Below are 22057 nucleotides of genomic sequence, written 5' to 3' on the forward strand. Positions count from 1 at the left end.
TGAACTCCAAGCACTTTCTCGGAAGCTTTAAGTCGAGTCCAAAGATACATAAGTGCTAAAGAATTGATTCACTCGAGGTATGACCCTGAAGAATAATGTCTAGATTATAACGTAAAATGAGAGAGACATGGAGAAAAGCGACACAGATCGAGGTGGGAAAGATCAGATAGTAGACAGGGTCGACCACTCCAGCAGGATCCTTAGTGGAAATTTGAAAAATACACTCCGACAACGGTCCCACACTTAAATAGGTCTTGATGGAAATAAAAGATCAGAGACTACTAAGATGGCCTGACAGGATGAAAGCATCCTTGAGTAAAAGGAGCAAAGGAAAGTATTGTTTGTTCCATATAGATCATGGCCACACGACACAAGATTGTTTCGACTTCAAAGAAGAAATAGAGGACCTCATGTGAGGAGGTTACCTCAAAGAGTATGTAGAAGAGTCCAAGGCAACTCCAGACAGGAATCGAAACGACACGTCACCTGTCAGGGAGATAAAAACCATATTAGGAGGAATAGGTGAAGTCAAGGGAGAGCAACGCGAAAATGTTACTACATCTCGTCGAGAAACAACTAAGGAAGCTGACAGGGCTCGTGCTTCAGGACTATATTAAATTTTTTATTTTCTACCTTAGATATGACTTGCATGTTTAAATAGGGTGGGTTACTTTTACTTTTTCCCATATAATGATTGAGTCATAGGTGCTTTTATTTGATTGACTTTTACTTGAGCACTTATTTTTATTCTAAATATATGACCCTCAAGTGGGGGCCATATCAGTCAGTAAAACCAAGGAAAAATGCTCGACTGGGACAGACCCAGAAGCAGGCCGATAAGCGAGAAGTCAGTTACTAACCAAGGGAAAATCCGAAAGGTGCTGAAAGACACGCGAACAGGCCTAGTAAGGTTAAGACAAAAAGCAGGCAAGCTTAACCAATCAATGAACCCCAAGAGTAGAAAACCATTTGGTAAAAGTCAAAATTGGTTAAAAACTCAGCGGTTTTGATTGACTTAGGGTAGAAAACCGGCAAAAGCAAAAAAGTTAGAAACCCAAGGCCGCCTAGACTTAGGGTGTAAAACCATTGGCGAAAGCTAAATAGGTTAGAAACCCTAGAACATATCCTAGGGTATAGAACCAGAGGCAGAAGCCAAGTAGGTGAGAAACCCAAAGAGGTACAACTGGCCCTGTTGAAAAGTTAGATCCCAAACACAAAACCTGACAGTTAAAACTATCGTATGGTAGAGCCCAAATGACTTGATTATAGACAACTACAACAAATGAGAATGGGGGCTAGGAAAGTCAACTCATAGAACAACAACCAACAACGACTAAAAATAGAGCTATTCTACAAAAATAGCCATCCATACCAAGCGACAAGTACTCTCAATATAGAATCCTTGACATGCTTTTGCCTTCTATTTTGAGAGTGAGGGCTACTGTTATGGGAAGATAAAAAGAGAAGAGACCAGGCGACGGGAGGCCAAAAGGAACCCGAGAAGAAAGCACGAGCCAGGAAAGGGGCCGGCACCCGACAACCTGAGCCAGCCCCTGGCCGACCAGTGGCTGGCGCCGAGCCGTTCTCGGCCACCCGACCGAGAACTATAACGGTCCATCCGACCGATGCGCAATTAAACCCGTATTAACTCGCCTTGATTCTCAATCCGACCGAAAATCAACAATGAGGTAACGGGCAGGGAGACTTAAGATTCGGCTAGAGCAAATCTGAAGAGGATGAGGATTGGACGACTATAAGTAAGAGATGAACCAAACCCCAAAAGGTATGCCGGAACATCCTATTCTCTGCACTCGACTTCTGATACTAACTTAAGCATCGGAGCCCGTGTGGTAAAGCCACACCGGTTCCAGTTTCAATATGTTTTGCAGGTCACGTTGATTTGTCGATCGCGTTTTATATTTAGAGAATTGGTACACATTTGACGAGATCTCGAGAAGCCAAATCTCTGTATCAACAAGTATATTTGAGGCTTTACTCTCGAATATATGGTTGGAGAGGAATAATAAATGTTTCATGATACAAACAGCTTATAAATCGTCTTAAATGACAACACTTCTTCTTGGTCCATAAAATCTCACTTTTTTTTTTAAATTATGATTGCTCTGCTATTTCTCTTAATTGGAGAGCTTTCTTCTCTTCTCTTTTAATGTATCTTTCTCACATACCAAAAAAAATAATAATACAATAATGAATAAATAAATAATTGAAATAGAGAGCAAAGTTGATATATATATATATATATATATATAAAATTTAGCCTAACCTATTTTTCTCATTCCGATTTAAATTATTCTTATTTGTTATTTGAATTTATTTATTTAAATTTGCTCCAAATTTGTTAGTGTAGTGAAAATCTGGATTTTTTTAATATAATATGTGGGGTGGAGAATTGAACTTACAGCATTTTGAAAATATATACTAATTGTCGTTAAGCTATGTTTGTTCTAGCAGTGAAAATCTTGATTTGTTTTACCATTATTCGATATTTTCATTTATTGCAGTGTATAAGTAGATTAGTAAATCTTAATTAAAGAGTGAAGAAGGTGTTCCCAGTTAAAAAATTGGCGGTTGGTAAAATGTTAGGTTTATCAAGGCATTATATTGTATTTTATTAAAAATAAAAATAGCTAAAAAAAAAATCTTTGTAATCAACCATTACAATTACAAAAGGTGTCTTGTCTACAAAATATAAGTGTTTCTGTATTAAAATAAAAAAAGACAGCTAAAATTAAGTTGAAGATTGAATTTGTTTTAAAAAATTAAGCTTTTTTATTAACAAATTTGTAATCTGTTTTTTTAAAAAGCAGAAGCTAAATTTGAAGGAGAAAAGAATAACGTTTTCCAAAAAATTTAAATTAGTTAAATAATAATTAGTTTGCCTCCTAAATGTATATAATTTTCAATATTTTATTTATTTTCTATAGTTTGACTTTTCAAATGCATCCCTGAGACTGTAGTTAAACGGGTTAAGATTCGATCAAAAAAATCCTGAATTTGAATTCTCATCTTCAATATTGTTATTTTTTTTTGAAAAAAAAGATCACCATTCATTCAAAATGTATGTGAGAAACATACGGGAGACTAAAGGAAAGCACTCTAATTTAAAGAGATGGTGAAAATATCATAATTACAAAAGAACTTTGATTTAGATGACAAAGAGGAAGCAGTCATTCTTATATTATCCCATAGTTGAAGAGCTACACGTCTATAATTATCTGAAAAGAGACGATTGTTTCTCTCGAGCCAAATAAATCAAATGATAAAGTAAAAACCATTGCATCAAAGTTCATCCTCAATATTATATATCTATTTATTTTCTAAAAAAGTTTTAAATAACTTAAAATTTTTGTTATTTATACCAACTAAACCGACAACGTTTATGAAGTATTACTCACAAGAATATTATTTCAATTAACACACCACAAATCTCAGCGAAATCAGCAAATCAAAAACACAGCTCCGACATGGGATATATATAGCTATAGATGAGCAGCATTAGCAACACAAAAATGTCAACAAATTACCTAACAACGGACTGCAGATATTTATGATTAAGCAGTTGGAATTCTCATAGAAGCATGTGGGCTAAAAAAGAAAAACGTAGGCACAACAGAAAAACACATGTGTGAGTGTGAATATTTGATATTAATTATATTATGGGAAGAAAAATGGGAAAATGAATTGAAGTGGAGGAAGGTGCAATAATAATAATGATAGGGTCCAAGTTCCGGGGGAATGGCGAATGGCGATTGGCGATTGATAATATAAAATCCATTAATGGGCCAAGTTTTAGCCTCAACAACACCATACAATTACACACACACTCTTCACTCTTCTCTTATCTTATGTATGTCTTTAACTCTTTGGAGATAGAGATAGAGATTGAGAGAGAAGGTAGCAGTACCATCCATCACATCACATCACATCATCATCAATCATCATCATCACCTTCTTCATCTCATCCGTCCAATATCCATCCACAGTCTCTATTTTTTCCACAATTATAATAATTATATAATGCTGTGTTTGTGTTGGGGATCTGTCAGCTGGCGGGAAACCGATAAAATACAGATATTGCATGAGAAAATAAGGACAGTTTTGATCTGTGTCATCCCATATCTTTACTCTATAAAGTTGCCAATGCCATCTCCAAAAATTATAATTTTTAAAAATAAATACATACATATATATATATATATATATTAGGCCACAGTGAAGCAGAAAATAAGAGAGAGGGAATTGCGGGAAAAAGGGAGGGTGGATGGTGACAGGACGAGGGAAAGAGTGGGACGACCGTGATTTCCATTTCTATATTCTTTTGCAGCTTTTTTAATGAGAGTGGCCCCCAGACCCTCAGCTTGCTTCTCGCCCATCCCCATCCTCCCCTTTTGTTTTCTTCTTCACAATCACAGTAATAATCAATCTTGTTATGTTAATTAATATGGCACGTGTCTTTTTAATTCCCCCCCCCAAAAAAAAAGAGAGAAAAAAATCAATCTTGTTTTCTTGGGGTGGAGTTATGGGAAGAACAAAAGGACAGAAAAGAGAGAGGGGTTAAGATGGGATAATAGATTACGCATGCATGTGAGGATCAGAATAATTTGTTACTGTACAAACACATTTCTCTCTGCTTAACAAGAGAAAGAGAGTCTGACATTTCCCACCATGCCACTCTGCCCTTTCGTTGACATTTATCTCAATTTTAGAATATGAACAATAATTAACTTTTATTATTATTATTCCTTAACTCTCTCTTTTTTAACTGTTTAATAAACTAATCTTTGTTAACTATGGGGTAATTGAATGAAATGGAAGTGGGTTATTTCATATATGTTGGATGAAATGGAGAGATTAGGTGGGTTTGTTGTTGTTGGAAGTTGGAAGGAAACAAAGGGATGGGGTTGCATTTAAATGTCTGGTGAAGAAAAGGGTAATGAAACTTGAATTATATGGTTCCATATTTGGGGGTGACACTGCAAAGTGCTTCCCCCACTAGCATCTAGTTTGTACCTTAATGGAAGATATTCTCTTTTAGTGACTATTCACTAATTCTTCTGTGTAATTGAAAACTCTACCCACCCCTCTCTGCATCATCATAATAGGTAATTTTTATGACATTTTCCATCAAACTCTCCCTCTCTCTCTAAAATCCACTCTTTCGCCCTTCTTCAACAAGTTATCATAACTTCACACCACCACAAAAACCCAGTTTCCAATTACACACAAAAATCAAACCTTTTTTCTTTCCCTCATCATCTTATCTTTTCCTTTGCTCAAAACCCATATAGTTAAACTTAAAAACTTGATTTCATTACGGTTTAAATGCGGGTTTTAAGATTAGGGCTATATACTCATCTTTCTCAAAAAAAAAAAAAAAAAAATTCTTTTGTTCCCTATATGACTTATAGTGGATTACTAAATAAAGGTTCGTTGTTGTTTGAGCTGAGCTGAACAACACTGTGATTAACTAAAGGTTTGGACTTGAGACTTCAAATTAGGTCTACCGGTCTATCATCATCCTAGGGACGAATATAAAACAATTAAATTAGTTGAAAATTATATGTATACGTTGAGTTAGCCAAGGCTAAGGGTTGTAAAAGTTAAAAGTGCTCCCACTTAGCAACAATAAAATCAGCGCAAATGGTCCATGAAATTAGAATTTTTTATTGGAGACAAAATGGAGATTAAATATGAACTCATGATTGCTTACATTGAACAAAAGCAGACACCGACATGCATTAGTGAAAAAAGTTTGATTTAGGGTTAGATAGAGAGGTGTTAGTAGGAAACTTATATTAACTTAACATTAAAAGTATAATGATGAGAGAATTTTGTTACCAAATGCAATCATTTAATCATACAGTAGAATTGCATACTTTGGCCTTTGAAATCCATTAAAGTTTCTGCCTTATAAAAACAAATTAATATTATTAATTAGACTATGAGCTGTTAAAGCCTAAGAGAACCATTTTTTCAAATAGACTTACATAGGAGAATATTTTAGGACTTTATGTTATGATATGATTAAAGAAAAAAATCCACGCAATTTTGGGTGGAAAAATCAAGACTTTTGTTAATTTCTCTTTACAATTCATAGATCAAACAATTAACAAGTTTTTGTATTTCCATCTGACAAAACGAATCCCATTCATACAAGACAAGGAATTCTTATTATTTAGCAATACGTTTAATCATATTGATTACATTTCAATAATTTAATACAAACCCACCTGGGATTAACGTATTAAAAAAAATCTGTCAGACCTAAATTGTCAGAATGACGATGATAATGATGATGAACCCAAAAGTGGTGGTGGGCTTCATAACGATGGGCTTGGGTTAACTAATATCGAGGAAAAGGCCCAAGAAATTAGGGTCCGAAATTTGATTAATTTGGAAATAAAATTAATTAAGGTGCTTGAATTAATTAAATTTGACATTGAAACGAAAGAGTGCGTGAGTGGCGGTGGGTGGAGGTGGATCTAATTGAAGCGTGCTTTATGAACAGTTAATAATTGATCCCTTGATTATGACATTATTACATCCCTTTAGTTACATCTAATATGAATAAAGGCTTAGAGTTTCAAGTTAATGGAGGAATCGGTGTGATGGATGCTTGTGATTTATTGAAGAGACGTAATTTTGATGCAATTAGATCCTTATGTATCTTGACTATCTTATCTAATAAATTAAATCTCAATTCTTGTAATGATGGAAGATTTTAATTTATATACATCGAGAGTTCACTTGTTTACTTTTGAGATCTCGTAGGTTTGTTTCTAGATTCAAGAATATTAAATTATATTCGGTTCAATGACTATTTGAGAGGAGACATGTTATTTATTTATTATTTTGTTATAAAAATAAAAAAGTAATATGGGTAAAGTGATTTGATCGGTTGAACTCAAAGTAAATATGGGTAGAAGAGTCCATGTTCTAACAAATTTTTTGAACTTCAAGGATTATGTCCAAGTCTAATCTAATAGGTCCTATGAGGTTTAAAAAATATTTAATTTCAATATCATTGATTCCTTGAATAAAATTTCTAAAAAAAAGCGTTGCCAAAAAGAGGGAAAAGAACATTTAAAAAAAAAAAATAAATTCTCTCAATATTTATTCAAAATTTTTTTCGGTCCTAGAATCAAACACATTCGATATCATTGAACTTTTAGTACTAATATATCATGATGTCCATATTCTTTTCTCTGAGCAGAAGTGGAATAATATAATTATTGAGAATTAAAAAGAAAATGAATTGAGGCAAACGTAGAACAGGAGAGATCAAAGACCCATCATATTATGATGAAACCTATCATTTCCTTTAAATTTTGACTATAAAATTTTCCCCACTTATGATAGCAGACAGTTTTACTTTCACTGCTGCCATGGGAGAATATCATAATCTGTACGAAAAAAAGCATCATTTTTATCTGAATGCTTGAAAATTAAGACACCATGTACACTCATAACTGACTCCATAATGACACCCAAATTTGGCAAATGGAAGTTTGATTGAATTCACGAACTGGCAGGCGCCCGAGCAAACACTGGTGGAAACTTCAGCCACATATCGTAGTTCTAAACCGACTGTATGCCTCGAACTTCGGGAAATTCTTGCAGGCATTCTACAGCACCAGTGTAGTTCAAGAAGCCCATGAACCAAAATTCATGGTTATCTACAGAGATGATCTGAATGTACTTTTCAGCAGGATTCATTCCACTTGAGGAAGGATTAACCGCCTTTAGTTGCTGTAACGGGATAACTACCTGTTTTCAACAAGTTCGAATTTTCAGCTTGAAAGTTGTGTTACTTGATATGGTTAGAAGAGAGAAAATAGGTGAGATTTGAAAGTATATTATTTGCAACGAACAATGAAACTAGAGAGAAATTTTCAGTTTTATGGAATACATAATGTTCTCCCCTGTTACCATGGCCTTCAGGTAGGCATTATAAAGCTTGTAGTCTAAAATAAAATACCTTGTAATAGCTCCATTCCGTGTTACCCTCAGACTTGTATGAAAGAGGATTGTCACTACAATACGCAAGCTTTGCCGTAGATACATATAAAACCCCCATGACAGGACCAGCAGACGTTGACAAATAACATGCAAACGAATTTTGAAGTTTTTCCTCAGGCACTGTATCAAAAGTTTGTTGAAAAATCTTCTCATAGCCACCTTCTGCTAATACCTTTGTCCCTTGTGCAATTCTTCCGAGCGCAGCATCAGCAAAACTCGGACTAGTTTTCACTGATTCAAGAAAGTATGGCTAAGTTTCAATAATATCATACAACATTAGTAGCATTACGTTAAGAGACTGTAAATAAACGTAATGCAAAAGACAAAGTAAGCTAAAAGGATACTGAATCTTGTTTTAGATAATGACAGGGTGAAATTTAATAATAACTTATCTGGGTATAAACAGTTAAATCTTCTTACTTTATTTTTAGAAGTACGGAGCCCGTTTGATGATTGTTTCCTGCTTCCAACTTAAAAAGAAACAAAAGCATGAATATTTTAATAATTATCCTTTTGATCTCTCCTTTTTCATTTTTCCATACATAAAAGATGAAAAGTAATTCTTGTATCATTAATTTGAGAGCCGCTGCCAATATGACAGAACAGTTGACAGGTTTATCACATTTAATATTTCTCACACGGTTATATAGCCCTTCCCCTACTCATCAGGAAGACAAAATTCTTAATGGATTCCTAATCTTCCATAATTAGAAAGGGTTCCATTAGATTCTCAAACAAGGTTTCCAGAAGTGTATTGTTAACTCTAGTTTTCTTTCTATGAGTGCTGGTCCACTAATCCATGATTTAAACTACAGGCAGAGGGATTGTAAATATTAAAGCCTCTATATTCTAGGAAACTTGAAAATTTGTAGGGATAATGCAAGCTCGTGTTTCCCAATAATTAGTATTTATGATGAAATTAAATTACGACAGGTCAGCATCCTCCCTTATTTGAAATCTTAGTCCCATCATTATTCAAGAATTAATACTAATACTAGTAATATTTTTGATGTTCATTGCAAGGGAAAACTTTCTGAACATTGATGCCTACTATTATTCAGGGTGATATTTTAGATCTCAAGCAGTCTTGCTGCAACAAGATGGTCAAGACCCAGTTCCACACCAAGTTTACGATATCCTTAAAACCAAGGCAGTTTGTGGCACCCCAAGGGAGCAGCAGTCTTCTCTGTTGAATACTTGAGGGTTCAATGAACTAATGCTAAGCTCTCAAGTTTGATCCATAAGCTTAAAACTAAAAAGGTTTAAATGTCTGCTAGGAGGTCGCATTGGGAAGTCAAAGAGGAGCTTGAAATTACATTTTTTGTTGATTTTATTGTCCAAAAAAGTATCAACATGGGCACACCAAATAAAACGAGCGGTTGAAATGCATATTTACCATCTCTTTAATATAGCTAAAACCTTAATGTTCCAAATGAGGGAATCAAAATTCTACTTGGGGAAGCTGCAATCATAACATCAGACGTCATTAATAGAGTGCCCACATTCTTTGCTTTTATACACTGTTAGTACCTTACAATGTGCGTTCTCTACTTCAAGCCTTCTCTGACGTAACCTCTCCCAAAAAAGTGAAAGTTCCACAAAAAGAAGCAAAACTTAACCAAGGGAAACTGGGGCATAATACTTTCATTTTCCTCGGGAGGGATTTTTTGTCGCAACTAGCAAGCCCTGCTTTGAAGACTTCCTTTTCTTTCCAAAAAAATTCTATCTAGGGGAAAGCAGCGAGATTGAAGATTGATTTTGGACAAACTTCCACTTCCAATTCTCAAAAAGGTATTATTGAACCCTTCTCGTACTTATAGTCAAACCAAATCTAACAAATTCAAGTCCAATAAGTAAGGAGGGAGATTGGGATGGACATTTTTCATTCAACCATATATCAAGAACTATTCAAAGGAAAAGTAATTTGGTTTTTTCAAGAAAGAATAAAGAAGTTTTTAATGACCAAATGAAAGGTTGTTCCTCCAATCAAAGCACTGAAGGTCATGAAAGTCCAAGTAATTTTACCTTTATATTGAAAATATCAATGACCTTGATATATTCCAATAGTTTGTCTTAAGATGTGGAGGCATGCAATCAAAATATCATCTCACATTGTTTCTCCCAACAGACTAGCCCTCATTTAAGACCTTTGCCAATTATTTAACAGTTAGTTTCATAATTTGAACAAACAATGTTCTCATCTAAAAAGGGGAAGGAGGTAAGTTAGGAGGCAATGGGAGCTCCATAAGGCTAGTAAAACCTGGTTATTAAGTTCCTAACCTAAAGGAAAAGAATAGGGTAGAATGCAAATGGATGGCCTATAAGGCTTTAACTTTTGAGCCAATTGTCCAATTGAAAGGTACAAATCAGGATTGGTCGTGAAGGGAACTAGGGAAGGGATTCACTCAAAACTTTAACTAGTAAGATAGACGCTTCTATGAAAAAGATGAACTTCAAACGTATACTTCAAGTTCTATCCTTGAAAGAAATTTTAGACTAGTCATTTCGTAAACTTGATGAGCAGGAAAAAAAATTCCTGGGAGAAGACATTTCACAATCCACCACCATGGTTCAGGGTGGATTTCGATCAAAAAGGTATCTCGACAGAAAGAACTTCCAAATAACCTGATGAAACAGCCTCAGCCGTATAAAAAGAACATAAAGATCATTCTTTCAATCATCATATGGATTCAACAAACTCAAGAAGATCATGCAATGTTCTTTAAACATGAACCAGGTAGCAAGACTATTAATTTATTGTTAATTTCGTAAGTTGTTACATGTACTGTACTCTCAATACCAACATTGACTGGACAGAGAGAATAAAATGATAAACATTCTACTTCATAAGAAGAAACTGTTACATGGAACAAAAACAATATGTCATGCCAAGGTACAGTGACAGAAGCAGATAGGACCTGGTGATAACGTTAAAAAACATTCTTAAAATGGCAAAATATTATTTCTTCTTTTGGCCTTTTTATATTGAAAACTGTTTTATAAACATTGACAAATATAGCCTCTGAATCTTAAAAAAACAAAATTTCATTCTTAACAAACAGACAATAATTTTAAATTAAAATCCCGTATAGCGTCCAAGTAATCTTATTCTTATCAGAGGTCGTCCAGTAGAAAGAAAACAAAAAAGAGTTACCATTAATCACCTAAGGACTAATTCCAATCCTAAGAACTAACAATTTTTGCTCAGGAAATACTTGGATAAAAAGGAATACTTTTCCTCATAAATGTGAGACAGAAATGAAAAGAGCAAACTATCTTCTGAAATTTAGTCCAAATTTTCACCGGGGTCGGCTTCTTGGATGGCAAGACCAACAAAAGAACAAAAAACAAAAAACAAAAAACAGGAAGAATGGAAAACTTACAATGCTGCCAAGTGTTTCCAGCCAGATCTTCAGCCTTTTTTGAAGTTTCCCCGACTTTCCTCCCCCATCTCCCAAGCGCGGTCAACACAGAATCCACCGCCTCTGATCAAAATGCATAGAAATATTTAATGCCTTAACCCATATATTACCACAAGACCACAGTTCCGCCGCACGAAGGTACATATAAAAATCAATGAAATAGAACCCGGATATAACATTCACAGAAACAATACCTTTGAAGGAAAGTGAAGAGGAAGGGGCCCGAGAAGCATGAGAATTCGATCCATATGCATTCGAAGCGACGGACGGAGATTCGGTCACCAATTCGGTGCTCCAACGCACCGATTTCTTGGACCCGGAAGAGGGGGTTGAAATCATAGATTGATCGTTCTGATTTTCGGAGCCCATCACGAAATTCCCCCAATTCCCATCTCCATTGGTGGCCTGAAGTCCGTCTTTGGGATCGGATTTGGGGCTTCTATCGTCGCTGGGGATTGGAGGTTTGTTCTCCGGCTCCTGCTTCGGCTGCTCCATCTTAAATTCCAATTCCGAAACTGTGAGTTTTCGATTGGGTTGTAAAATTTGGTTGGGGAAATTGCGGGAACAGAGGAAAGGGTTGCCTGAGAGGGCGTTAATGGCCACCGCCCCTAGTTTTTAGCGCGCAGGCGCAGGAGCAGGAGTACCAATTTGGATCTCGTGCCGTAGTTTTAAGATGATCGAGGTGCTATGATGGGGCTTCGTTCGTTCAATTCAAACTCCATACTTGTTTTCCCATGAAAAAAAAAAAAAAAGCTAATTTTAGGAGAGTCATTTTTTTTTCCATAAGAATCCGAATATTTTAAATAAAGTTATAATTGATGATTTAATACAGATTGTTTTGGGCCTAAATATATGCTTTTGGCCCTTGGTCATTGTTTTTTTTTTTTTTCAATTTGGCCTCTGTTTTCTTTTTTAAGTTTTAATTTTATCATTTACGTTTTTAACGTAGTCATTATAATCATCAAATATTAAAAGAAATGACGATATATAAATTTAAAAATGGTAATGAGACCAATGTCTCTTGAACTTTAGTCCAATGTGGTAAGGTTTATTTCTCATCCATGCAACTATTCTCTTTTAAAGAAAAAATGGTAATTTTTATGTGATTATCCACTATTGCTACACCAACATTTTAATGGGTCAATCTTTTTATAACAATCAATTTCAAGATAAATAAGTTAATATCTGCTCAATCATCTAAAAGATTGAAATGAGTGATTTTTTTTATGGATGAATGAAATATTTATTTTATCAAATTAAAACTTAAATTATTTTCAAGTAAATTAATAACTTTATTTTCATGTTGCCGATCCTTCTACGACACTCATCATTTTTTTTTCCTTTTGAAAACATATCTATTTAATTTTTATTATGTACTATTTTTCAATTGATATTATATAAATTTTACAGGAAGAGAAGGACCCAAAAAAGTAATAAAACTTTAAAATAATAATATTAGAAAGTGTTTTTTTTAGCTCAACGAATATGGGAATAAGATAGTGAACCTTCAACCTTTAAAAAATGAACAAGATGCCTTCACCGTTAGACTATGTTCATGTTAGCATGAATAAATTTTATTAAAGATCTCATATTAAAAAGGTAAATGACCTAAAAATGATTTATAATATATTTGTGTTACTCCTCTAATTACCAATTGGCTTTAGATGGAATCTCATTGATATGGTACCAGAGTCAAAAGCTCAAATGAGCATCCATTAAAAAAAAATGTAGTTCGGGTGGCACTACCCACTCTTTTTTCGGATTCTTAATATTCGTTTTTTAAAACTATTTTCGGATTCTGTAATCCAAACAGTAGAAATTCTAAAAACAATTTTTGTATGTTTTCAGTGTTTTCAGATTTAGAATTTGAAATTTTGAAGATGCAGAATTACATTCATAAAAATTTTGATAAATATATTACTTCATATTATAAACTTATTTTATATTTGTTAAAATTAAAACATGTAAAATATAATGTATTGTAAATTATATAACCTGGTAAAGTAACAATTATACAAAATCTATTAAAAAAGGTTAATAAATTAATTAATATAAGTTTAGATTAACTAAAATTTAGTTTGCAACTACTTATGCTTCACAAATATATTACTAAACACAGAACAATTTTTTAAATTGACATTCAATTACCAAATCTTGTTACCAAACACATATCTGCAAACACTAAAAACAAAAAATACAACTCTCATTTTCATTCCATCCCTTATTTTCAAATTTATGTTTTCTGATTATCAACCAAACGCACCCTAAAAGACTTCCTATCTCTTTTACTCTTCTCTATCAAAATTTGTTTCTCCATATTTATTATGTGTCTTCCTCCTCGATTTCTTTCTTCTTAGTTTAAAACACATAGGTATCAAAGAAAACGGACTAGCCAAAGGGCCGGAAAAAGCGAAAAAAAAGGGGGGAAGTCAATGATTATAATTCTTTAATTTAATAGTTACAATAATTTTAATTATTTAGTATAAATTGAAAATTTTCATAATTAATTTTAATGTATGATAAATAAATTTCAATATGAACAACAAATGTGTAAATGGTGGCTTTTATCAAAAGAAAAATAAGTATAAATGGTGACAGGTAACTTGCCGGGCCACGCGTCAGATTGTGGTGCACTGTGATCAACTCCGCGTTAAATCATAGGCTTGCGTAGGTTACCCAACTTCGCTGTATTACGACTTTTTACGCTCTCAAGTCTCAAGTCTCAAGCCCTACCAAACATATATAAATAAAATGGAAGTATCCTAAGAAAACTCCTTTCTTTGGGGTCAAATCACTAACTTCCTCCTTAAGTTTTCCCCCTTAATGTTCTCTTACAAGACACCGCACAAAAATAATTTTAATTATTATTATACTGCATTAAAAGAAAGAAAAGTTAGGTTATAAATTAATTTGTCCCATTACTATATCAATTATTATATTTTGATGTCAATCGAGTATAGCCAGTCATTTTACTTTTTTCTTGGGGTCGGAAGTTCGATCTCTCATTCCATTATATTGAATTAAAAATAATATTTTTATTTGATTTTTAAACTTTTCAATTTTTTTCGTAATGTATTAGTATTTTCTAAGATTCCGGTATTATAATTTTTAAGATATTTATTTTAGTTTGTGTATTAAAAAAATCATTTGGATTCACATTGTTTTCTTTTGTTTTTTATAAGATCGGTTCTAATTGTTAATTTTCCATAAACATATGTATTAGAACCTAGTTGAGAGGAATATTAAATGGACAATAATTAATACCGGATATAAAAATCTACAAGAAAGATTAAAATGGAAACTAAATACTTACCATTGGTCAAAAATATACGCAGTTGTTTATATATAAAATTTTCGCCAGCTATTGCCAGTTCTCATTCGACTGTATTTCAAGAAAGTAACACCATACGTTAACGTTTGAGACAGCAAATTTGTAGCAAATTTCTCCCATCCATTCACTGTCATAATTATTATTTATTACACAATATTTTCGACTAATTTCCAATTCCAGTGTTCTGTTCTACAAAAACGATTTCCCTTGGGCTACAATATCTATTACTTTATCTTCCGGGGTCGAATTGGAAACTTTTTCCCCGTTTTCCATTTTCGTCGGTTACCAGATTTCCCTTCTCTCTCCCTCCTTTCACACAACCCAACGGCTACAATTTATATCAAAATATCGATTAAATATTTTCGGCGAAATTAAATGCATATGATTGAATTTTGCGGCAGGCTTCTCAAATGGGATTACACCACGCGTCGTTGATTGACACCCTGGACTAACGTCTCTCAGAGATGTAGAATTAGAATACGGAGTGGAACACTTTGCCACCGACACGTGGTGGATCCAACGGGTGGAAACTGTCGAGTAGAAAATGTATGATTTGATCAGCGCGGTGAAAAATCGACGAGTACACGTGTCGGAATCTGGATTGCTTGCTTACTTGGTCCACGCGCATCTGATTTCTCCAGCCCAGAAGCTTCCTTGGAAAAAGCCTATATATATAGGATTGACACCGGCAACAAGTACAAGCAAATCAAATTCCGGGAGCAAATCGTTTGATTAAAACGCTGTCGTTTAGCTTCCACTACCTTCTTCCTCCTTTTTCTGCAGTCGCCGCCACTGAACTCAACTCTGTTACTCCCAGATACTCTGTTTTTTTTTTGTGTGGAAAAGAGAACTCTCTTCTTTTTCTTTCCGGTGAAGACGATGGGATTCTCCGGCGTTCGAGTGGTTGTTATTTTTTCTTTGTTGGCGGCGTCGTGCTTGGCTCAGTCGCCAGGTCCTGCACCGTCGCAACCTCCGGCGCCTTCTCCGGTCTTTTTCCCTCCAGCTCCGACTCCATCGCCAAACAGAGCACCATCACCTGCTCCGACTCCGGCATCACCCTCACCTGCTCCGGAAGCTCCTTCGCCGACGCCGGCAGCACCTTCCCCAGCTCCAACCTCCACTCCTACTCCTACTCCTATTCCTTCGCCTAGTGGATCTCCCGCCGGTGCTCCTGTTCCAGCTTTCCCTTCTCCTCCTTCACCTGCCGGAAACGGGGTGCCCGTGCCTTCACCAGCTCCCCAACCACCGCCGGCCGACAACCCAGCTGGAGCGGCGTCGCAAATCGGCCGGGCAGCCACATTCGGTATCGCTCTGGCCGGAACCCTGTTCGCGGTGGTGTTAGCGTAGATCTCTGGGTTAAGATCTTAATTGAAACTTCAATTCACTGATGAGATACTTTTGATTTTTTATTTTTGTGCTGAAAATTTTATTATGCTTTTTTTTTCCCTTAATCTCAGACATTCATAGAGTTGTTTTTTTAATTTTAATAGCTATGATTATTTGAGGATTCATTAATTGTTCTGCTTGGACCGATTTATTTGTAGAGAAAAGAACGAATCCTTTGTACATCTGATTAGAGATGAATAATAGTTTTGAATCTCCAATTTTTTTCATGTTGGGATCATTGTGTGTTATATTGTTACCAACAGAACTTTGTGAATCCTTTGAAAGAAATTTGGGAAACCGAATGCCAACTAAACCATTGACTAAGTGTTTGCCAGGAAAAAGGTATTTTTTTTTTTGAACAAAGGAAAAAGGTGATTTAATTTTATGTAACCTAACCTACTACCATATCTTATTAATTTTTGCTAAAAAATTTAATTATTTTCAAATGTCTTAAGTCAAAATGAATACTAACTTCAGTTTTCCTAATAATGTAATAGTTTGAAATGTAAACGACGTATTGATATTGGGCCTTGGCATGCCAAATTTCAACGGCCCAATCGTGCTAATTTGAAGACTATTTTAGTATTGGAGCGGATCAACCCAAATATATGAAAATGTTAGGGCCTGTTTCACACGTCCAAAGAAATTCCAAAATGATTTTTTTATGTTTTCTGATTCACAATTTGAAATTTATAAGAGCAGAATTACATTAAAAATGATAAAAACTTTGATAAATATAATATTTAATATTATAAACTCATTTTATATTTGTTAAAAACATAATATATTCTAAATTATATAACCATGTAAAATAATAATTATACAAAATTCATAAAAAAAATTGTTAATAAATTAATTAATATAAGTTTAGATAAAACTAAAATTTAGTTTTTTTTTCTTAGTTTGTAGCTATTTCTAGTTTACAAATATATTACTAAACACACCTTGAACCCGAATCTGCTACCAAACATATATCTGAAAACACAGAAAATTTTTTAAATATTTTGTTTTCAAATTTCTGTTTTTTGATTACCAACCCAACACACTCTTAACTGTTAACTATATAATTTCTATATTACCAAAGAATACCTTATCGCACATTTATCAATAATTGGTATCTTATAAAGAAAATATATATTCAAAACATTACATAATTGGTATATTATAAAGAAAATATATATTCAAAACATTACATGACATTATTGTTTTCTTCATTTTAGTTTCAGCTTTATATTGTAATCGATCATGCATAATTTATTACCTTAAACTGAACCCTCTTTATACTATATATGTGTCACACACAGATCCAAACAATATAAGCGTAATGAAAAGAAAGATGCCACACCAAACTTCCTTTTTTTAATAATCTAATCTTCTTGGAAACAAAGAAGTATGATAAGAGTCCCGATATAAAAAAAGGAAAATATTCCATCAAATACAATAGTTTGTTCAATTTTATAGCAAGGGGTCCTTAAACTTCAAAAAAAGGTCTGTTACTGAATAAGCATTTTGGCTGGTTTCCAAATTTTATTAATAAAAAATATTAATATATCTCGTATGTCATAAATATTTCATAATAAAAATATTTACAATATACCCTATTTTGATTTGAATATGATATAATTTAAAATATACCATATTTTTATATAACCACTTGACGAGATGGATTTGACTTAATCTATTTAAGTAGGGGTGGTAAATCATCTTGAGCTAGCTCCAAGCTATAACGTCCGACCACGATTCACTCAGTATCGAAATGAAGGTGACTCTCCCTCTATAAATAAGAGGAGAGATTGTATGGACAACATTTTCACAAATTTACTCTTTACTATGCTTAACTTAACTAAATGTTCGACTTACACATAAAGATATGTTGAGTTCAACACTATATCGATGTGCAGATCTTGCTAAGGACTATGATACTCCAAGTATTTCGAGTATTTTCACAATATCATGATATTGTCCGTTTTGAGCATAGCCCTTACAACTTTACTTTTGATTTCATCCAAAAGGCCTTATACTTAGGCCTTATACTTATGAAGATAATTATCCTAATCTATATACTTATATGTTTCATGCTCTTTTCTATAGGATTTTGTTTGCGTTTCTTATAAACCCAACAAATCTCTCATTTTGCATGGAAGTATTAATTCGTTTGGAGCATTTAATATCGTAACTTTGGATCCAAATTTTACATCAACATCCTTCTCCTTTAAGGTACCATTGAATAGGTGGGAGGAAAAATATTTAGGTAATAGTCCATATATATTTATATAGCTATATCTTATTATAGACAACCAATAAAAAATGGAAAATCTTTGTCTTTTCGGAAAAACAGAAAAGAAATGTCTCTGTTTTTCCAATATTGTCTCTTATTCATCAAAATTAAATTAAAGGAGTCACTACTTAGCAGTAGCACTTTATCATTCAAACAATATATAATAATACAACTGATGTCAAAGTAGCTGAGCTAACCGAAATTAGTAACAAAAGAAGCGCTAAAAACCAATTGCAATTAAACAATAAAGTATAAAAAATTAAACTTATTAATTAACCCCATTCACTTATACACAAACCAAACGAATTCACATGCAATAATAATTGCACTCAAATTTGTTTCCAAGAAGCGCAATACGACGCCGTAGTGGTAGTACCTACCCAAGCGCTTCATCTTGCTCAATTCCCCGCCTCGTAATTGCCGTCGCGATCCAACCGTTGTTCCCTCGAATAATCCGGTTCGTCCACATTGATGATCACCACGCCACGATGATCGTCAAATTCCGATGCGGCGGTGGACTTATCCGGGGAATCCGACCCCGAGACAAGCTCGGCTCTGCATAGAGGACACGTGGCGCAGAAGCCCAGCCAGGCGTCGATGCAATGAGGGTGGAAAACGTGACCGCATTTGGGAATCAAACGCAGCGTTTCGTGGTGTTGGAATTCGGCGAGGCAGACCGCGCATTCCATGTGGTCCTTGACGGCGGAGTCGGAGTGGTAGACGACCACAGGAAACGTCCGAATGACGGCCGGGTCCAGACCGCACATTGGTAACGCTCCAAAGCGGTTGACGCCGTCAGCGGTGACGGTGGCCCGAGTAGAGGCGTGTAACTCCAGGTAATGGCGGAGATAGACGGAGAGAAACACCATGATGAAGAAAATAGAAACAAGCACCACAATGAGCACCGCTACGGGGCGGCTCAATGCCGGCCCCAACTTCAAGTACTCAGCTTCAGCTTCGACTTCCTCTTGATCTCCCGAGAAAGCATTGGCGCCTAATAAATAATATGCGTAAAAGAGGAGCAAAAGCAAATGCAAATGAATGTGAAATGGAGTCATAATTAGTTGGACAGTAAAAGTTACATGTGAGGTCGTCAGGGACAGCTCTGGCTATATATATAACATATATGTATAAGGTTGTAGCGTAGGAGGAGCGGATAAGGTTAAGGTTAAAAGGCCGGCAGGCAGGCAGGCATGCAGCATGCAGGAGCAGGGAGTAGGGTCTAAAACACGTGTGTCGGAGGGGCAGTGGTGGCACGTCACAAACATTTGCCGCAAAACCACAAATAAACCGACTTCTGTAAGCTGGAGGCGATGGAAAAACATATGGATGCCTCGGCCTCCGTGGGTGTCACAAACGGCCAAATGTTGGCTTCGCTTCATCCATATCCATATGTATATTTATTGATCCGTATTTTTCAAAATGATTTGAGGGGCAGGATTGGGATTGGAAAATGGAAACCTTTTCCCATGGCCCGCTTCCCAATCTTTGTAATTGTTTGTTTGTTTCTTGCAGGAGGACGGTGTGGGCTGACTCAGAATTAACGGCCCATGATCCCAGAAGGTGCCACCAAGCTGCTGGGCCCGGCCCGTTTGTAGCCCTTTCTGCACATTCACAACATCGTTGGAATCTATTTAAAACTGGGCCAGACAGAGAGAGAGAAAAAAAAGAAGGTGCATTTGGTACCTTTAAAGAGAGTCCTTATCAGTAATTTCATTCACAATGGGATCAAGGATGGGGCGCGTATCTTTCTTAAGATTATCCTTGAGATCTTGGATTCAAATCAAAGGGTCGCCGACTCCGATGCCATCTTTACTATACACAGGTTAAAATTTTCTCTCTTTAGCATATATCTCTAACTCCTTAATTTCTTAAAAACTAAAAGCATCTATCAAACATGTTTGGTTAACCAAAAATAGAAAACAGAAAAATTAGAAATAAAAATGGTTAGCACTCAATATATTTTTCAAAATTAATCCAAATTTAGACAAGTCATATGTACATACTAACAACTTTTTTTTTTTTTTTGTAGGGATGAAAATATAACGACCATGATCATAATTTAGCAGTAAACATACTTTGAAAAGAAAATTAAAAAGAAAATGTGAAATAAAATTGATTCGTATGTGGGGAATGAAGAAGAGAAAATGGTTTTGTTTTGGGGTTGCCAACAAGAAGTCCGAGAGTGAGATGGCGCACTGAGTTTTGTCTTTGCCACGCACCCTCTATTTCGTCCCTTTCTTGTTCAATAACTCAACCAAAAAGTTCCCATTTTAAATGCCAAAAAGCATTTTAAAAGAAAATCTTTCATGTGTAGAGAAAAAAAAATTAATAAAAAATTTGACAACTATTTATTTTTTTAAAAATAATCTTTCTCCTCTTACAATGATGATTAATACAAAATTCTTCCTAACCAATCAATAGCAAGTATTCTTATTTCCCAACAAACACTACGATATATATTGACTATATACACACATACATACATCAATCCAACAACCTATCGAGTCGTGTTTTTTTCTTCCTCCCATCATATAAAAGTCGACAACAGTATCGCGTTAAAAAAAGAAAAAAAGAAATGGAAATGGTGGGAGTTTCACTGTATGAGATTGATGAAGAGAGAATAGAAATGAGAAAGGGAAGAAAAGGAAGGGGCATAAAGGTGAAAGGAAAGGGTTTTTGAATTATCCTGCTCCCTAGCACCAGGCTTTTGCCTCCAAGTCCCTCCAAAAATACCCTCTGTCTCTCATATTTTATTTCCATAAAACAACAAAGCACCAAAATCTAGTGCTTCCTATGTGGGTGGCTCCGCAGACCCACATTTTTTATTTCTTTCTCTCTGCTTTACAAATTACATTTTTTTTTATTTTTTATCCTTTAAAGAAATTCATAAAAGTCGACTTGTCATAATAAAAGAGTAGTTAAGTTGAATAGTTGTGTATTTTATTTTTTGGAATTCTATGCCTCACATGTATCTATGCTCCAAAATTCCTAATCATTACATGATAAGGTTCTTCTGGTTGTACGGAGTTCTCATCCCCACAATTTTCCCTTTTTTTTAATCTTTCAATTATATCTTTTGTTAGGAGGGATAATCCAATTAATTGAACCAAAGTTACAAACTTAGGTTGTATTTTACATTTTTTAATTTCATTTTAATGGAAAAATGGAAACATATTTACTCTTTTCTTTTCCCTTTTATTGATGACAAATTATTATCACTCAATTATTGGCTTACAAAATAATTTTTATTAATAAAAAAAAAAGTCAAAGCAAACGATCAAGTTCTCTGGGTTACTATGTAAAATAAGGGCCTACATATTTATCCAATCCAATAGATATCAAGTGGATATATCTTTTGACAGCCAATAAAAATAGAGGAATAATTGCGTAAATCAAATATCAACCATGGAAAATGTTGCCACCAATCAGAGCCTCAACCATTAAAATTCAGCCATCAAATCAATTTTTATTTAACGAGTCCTCCAAAACAACAATAATTGTAATTACAATTACAATTAAAAAAAGGAAGAGAGGAAAAAAAGGGGTTGCTTTTTTTGTGACCCAAAATTGACGTTGAGGGTTGGATTTTTCAAAAAA

At 34.6% G+C, this 22057-nt stretch overlaps 1 protein-coding gene across 1 annotated transcript; it reads right to left on the reverse strand.

The window, feature by feature from the left end:
- Nucleotides 1-7318: 7318 nt before the first annotated feature.
- On the reverse strand, nt 7319-12202 carry GEM (GRAM domain family protein). The gene is made up of 4 exons (XM_022277513.2): nt 11657-12202; nt 11424-11525; nt 8000-8271; nt 7319-7788 (listed from the first exon to the last, which is right to left on the reverse strand). Exons 1-4 carry the CDS (start codon nt 11955-11957, stop codon nt 7600-7602), a joined length of 864 nt encoding a protein of 287 aa, XP_022133205.1. The 5' UTR covers nt 11958-12202; the 3' UTR covers nt 7319-7599.
- Between the last annotated feature and the right edge of the window lie 9855 nt (nt 12203-22057).

The sequence above is a fragment of the Momordica charantia genome (assembly GCF_013281855.1).
Source record: "Momordica charantia cultivar OHB3-1 chromosome 1 unlocalized genomic scaffold, Mcharantia_2.0 BLBB01000001.1, whole genome shotgun sequence".
NCBI classification, from domain to species: Eukaryota; Viridiplantae; Streptophyta; class Magnoliopsida; order Cucurbitales; family Cucurbitaceae; genus Momordica; species Momordica charantia.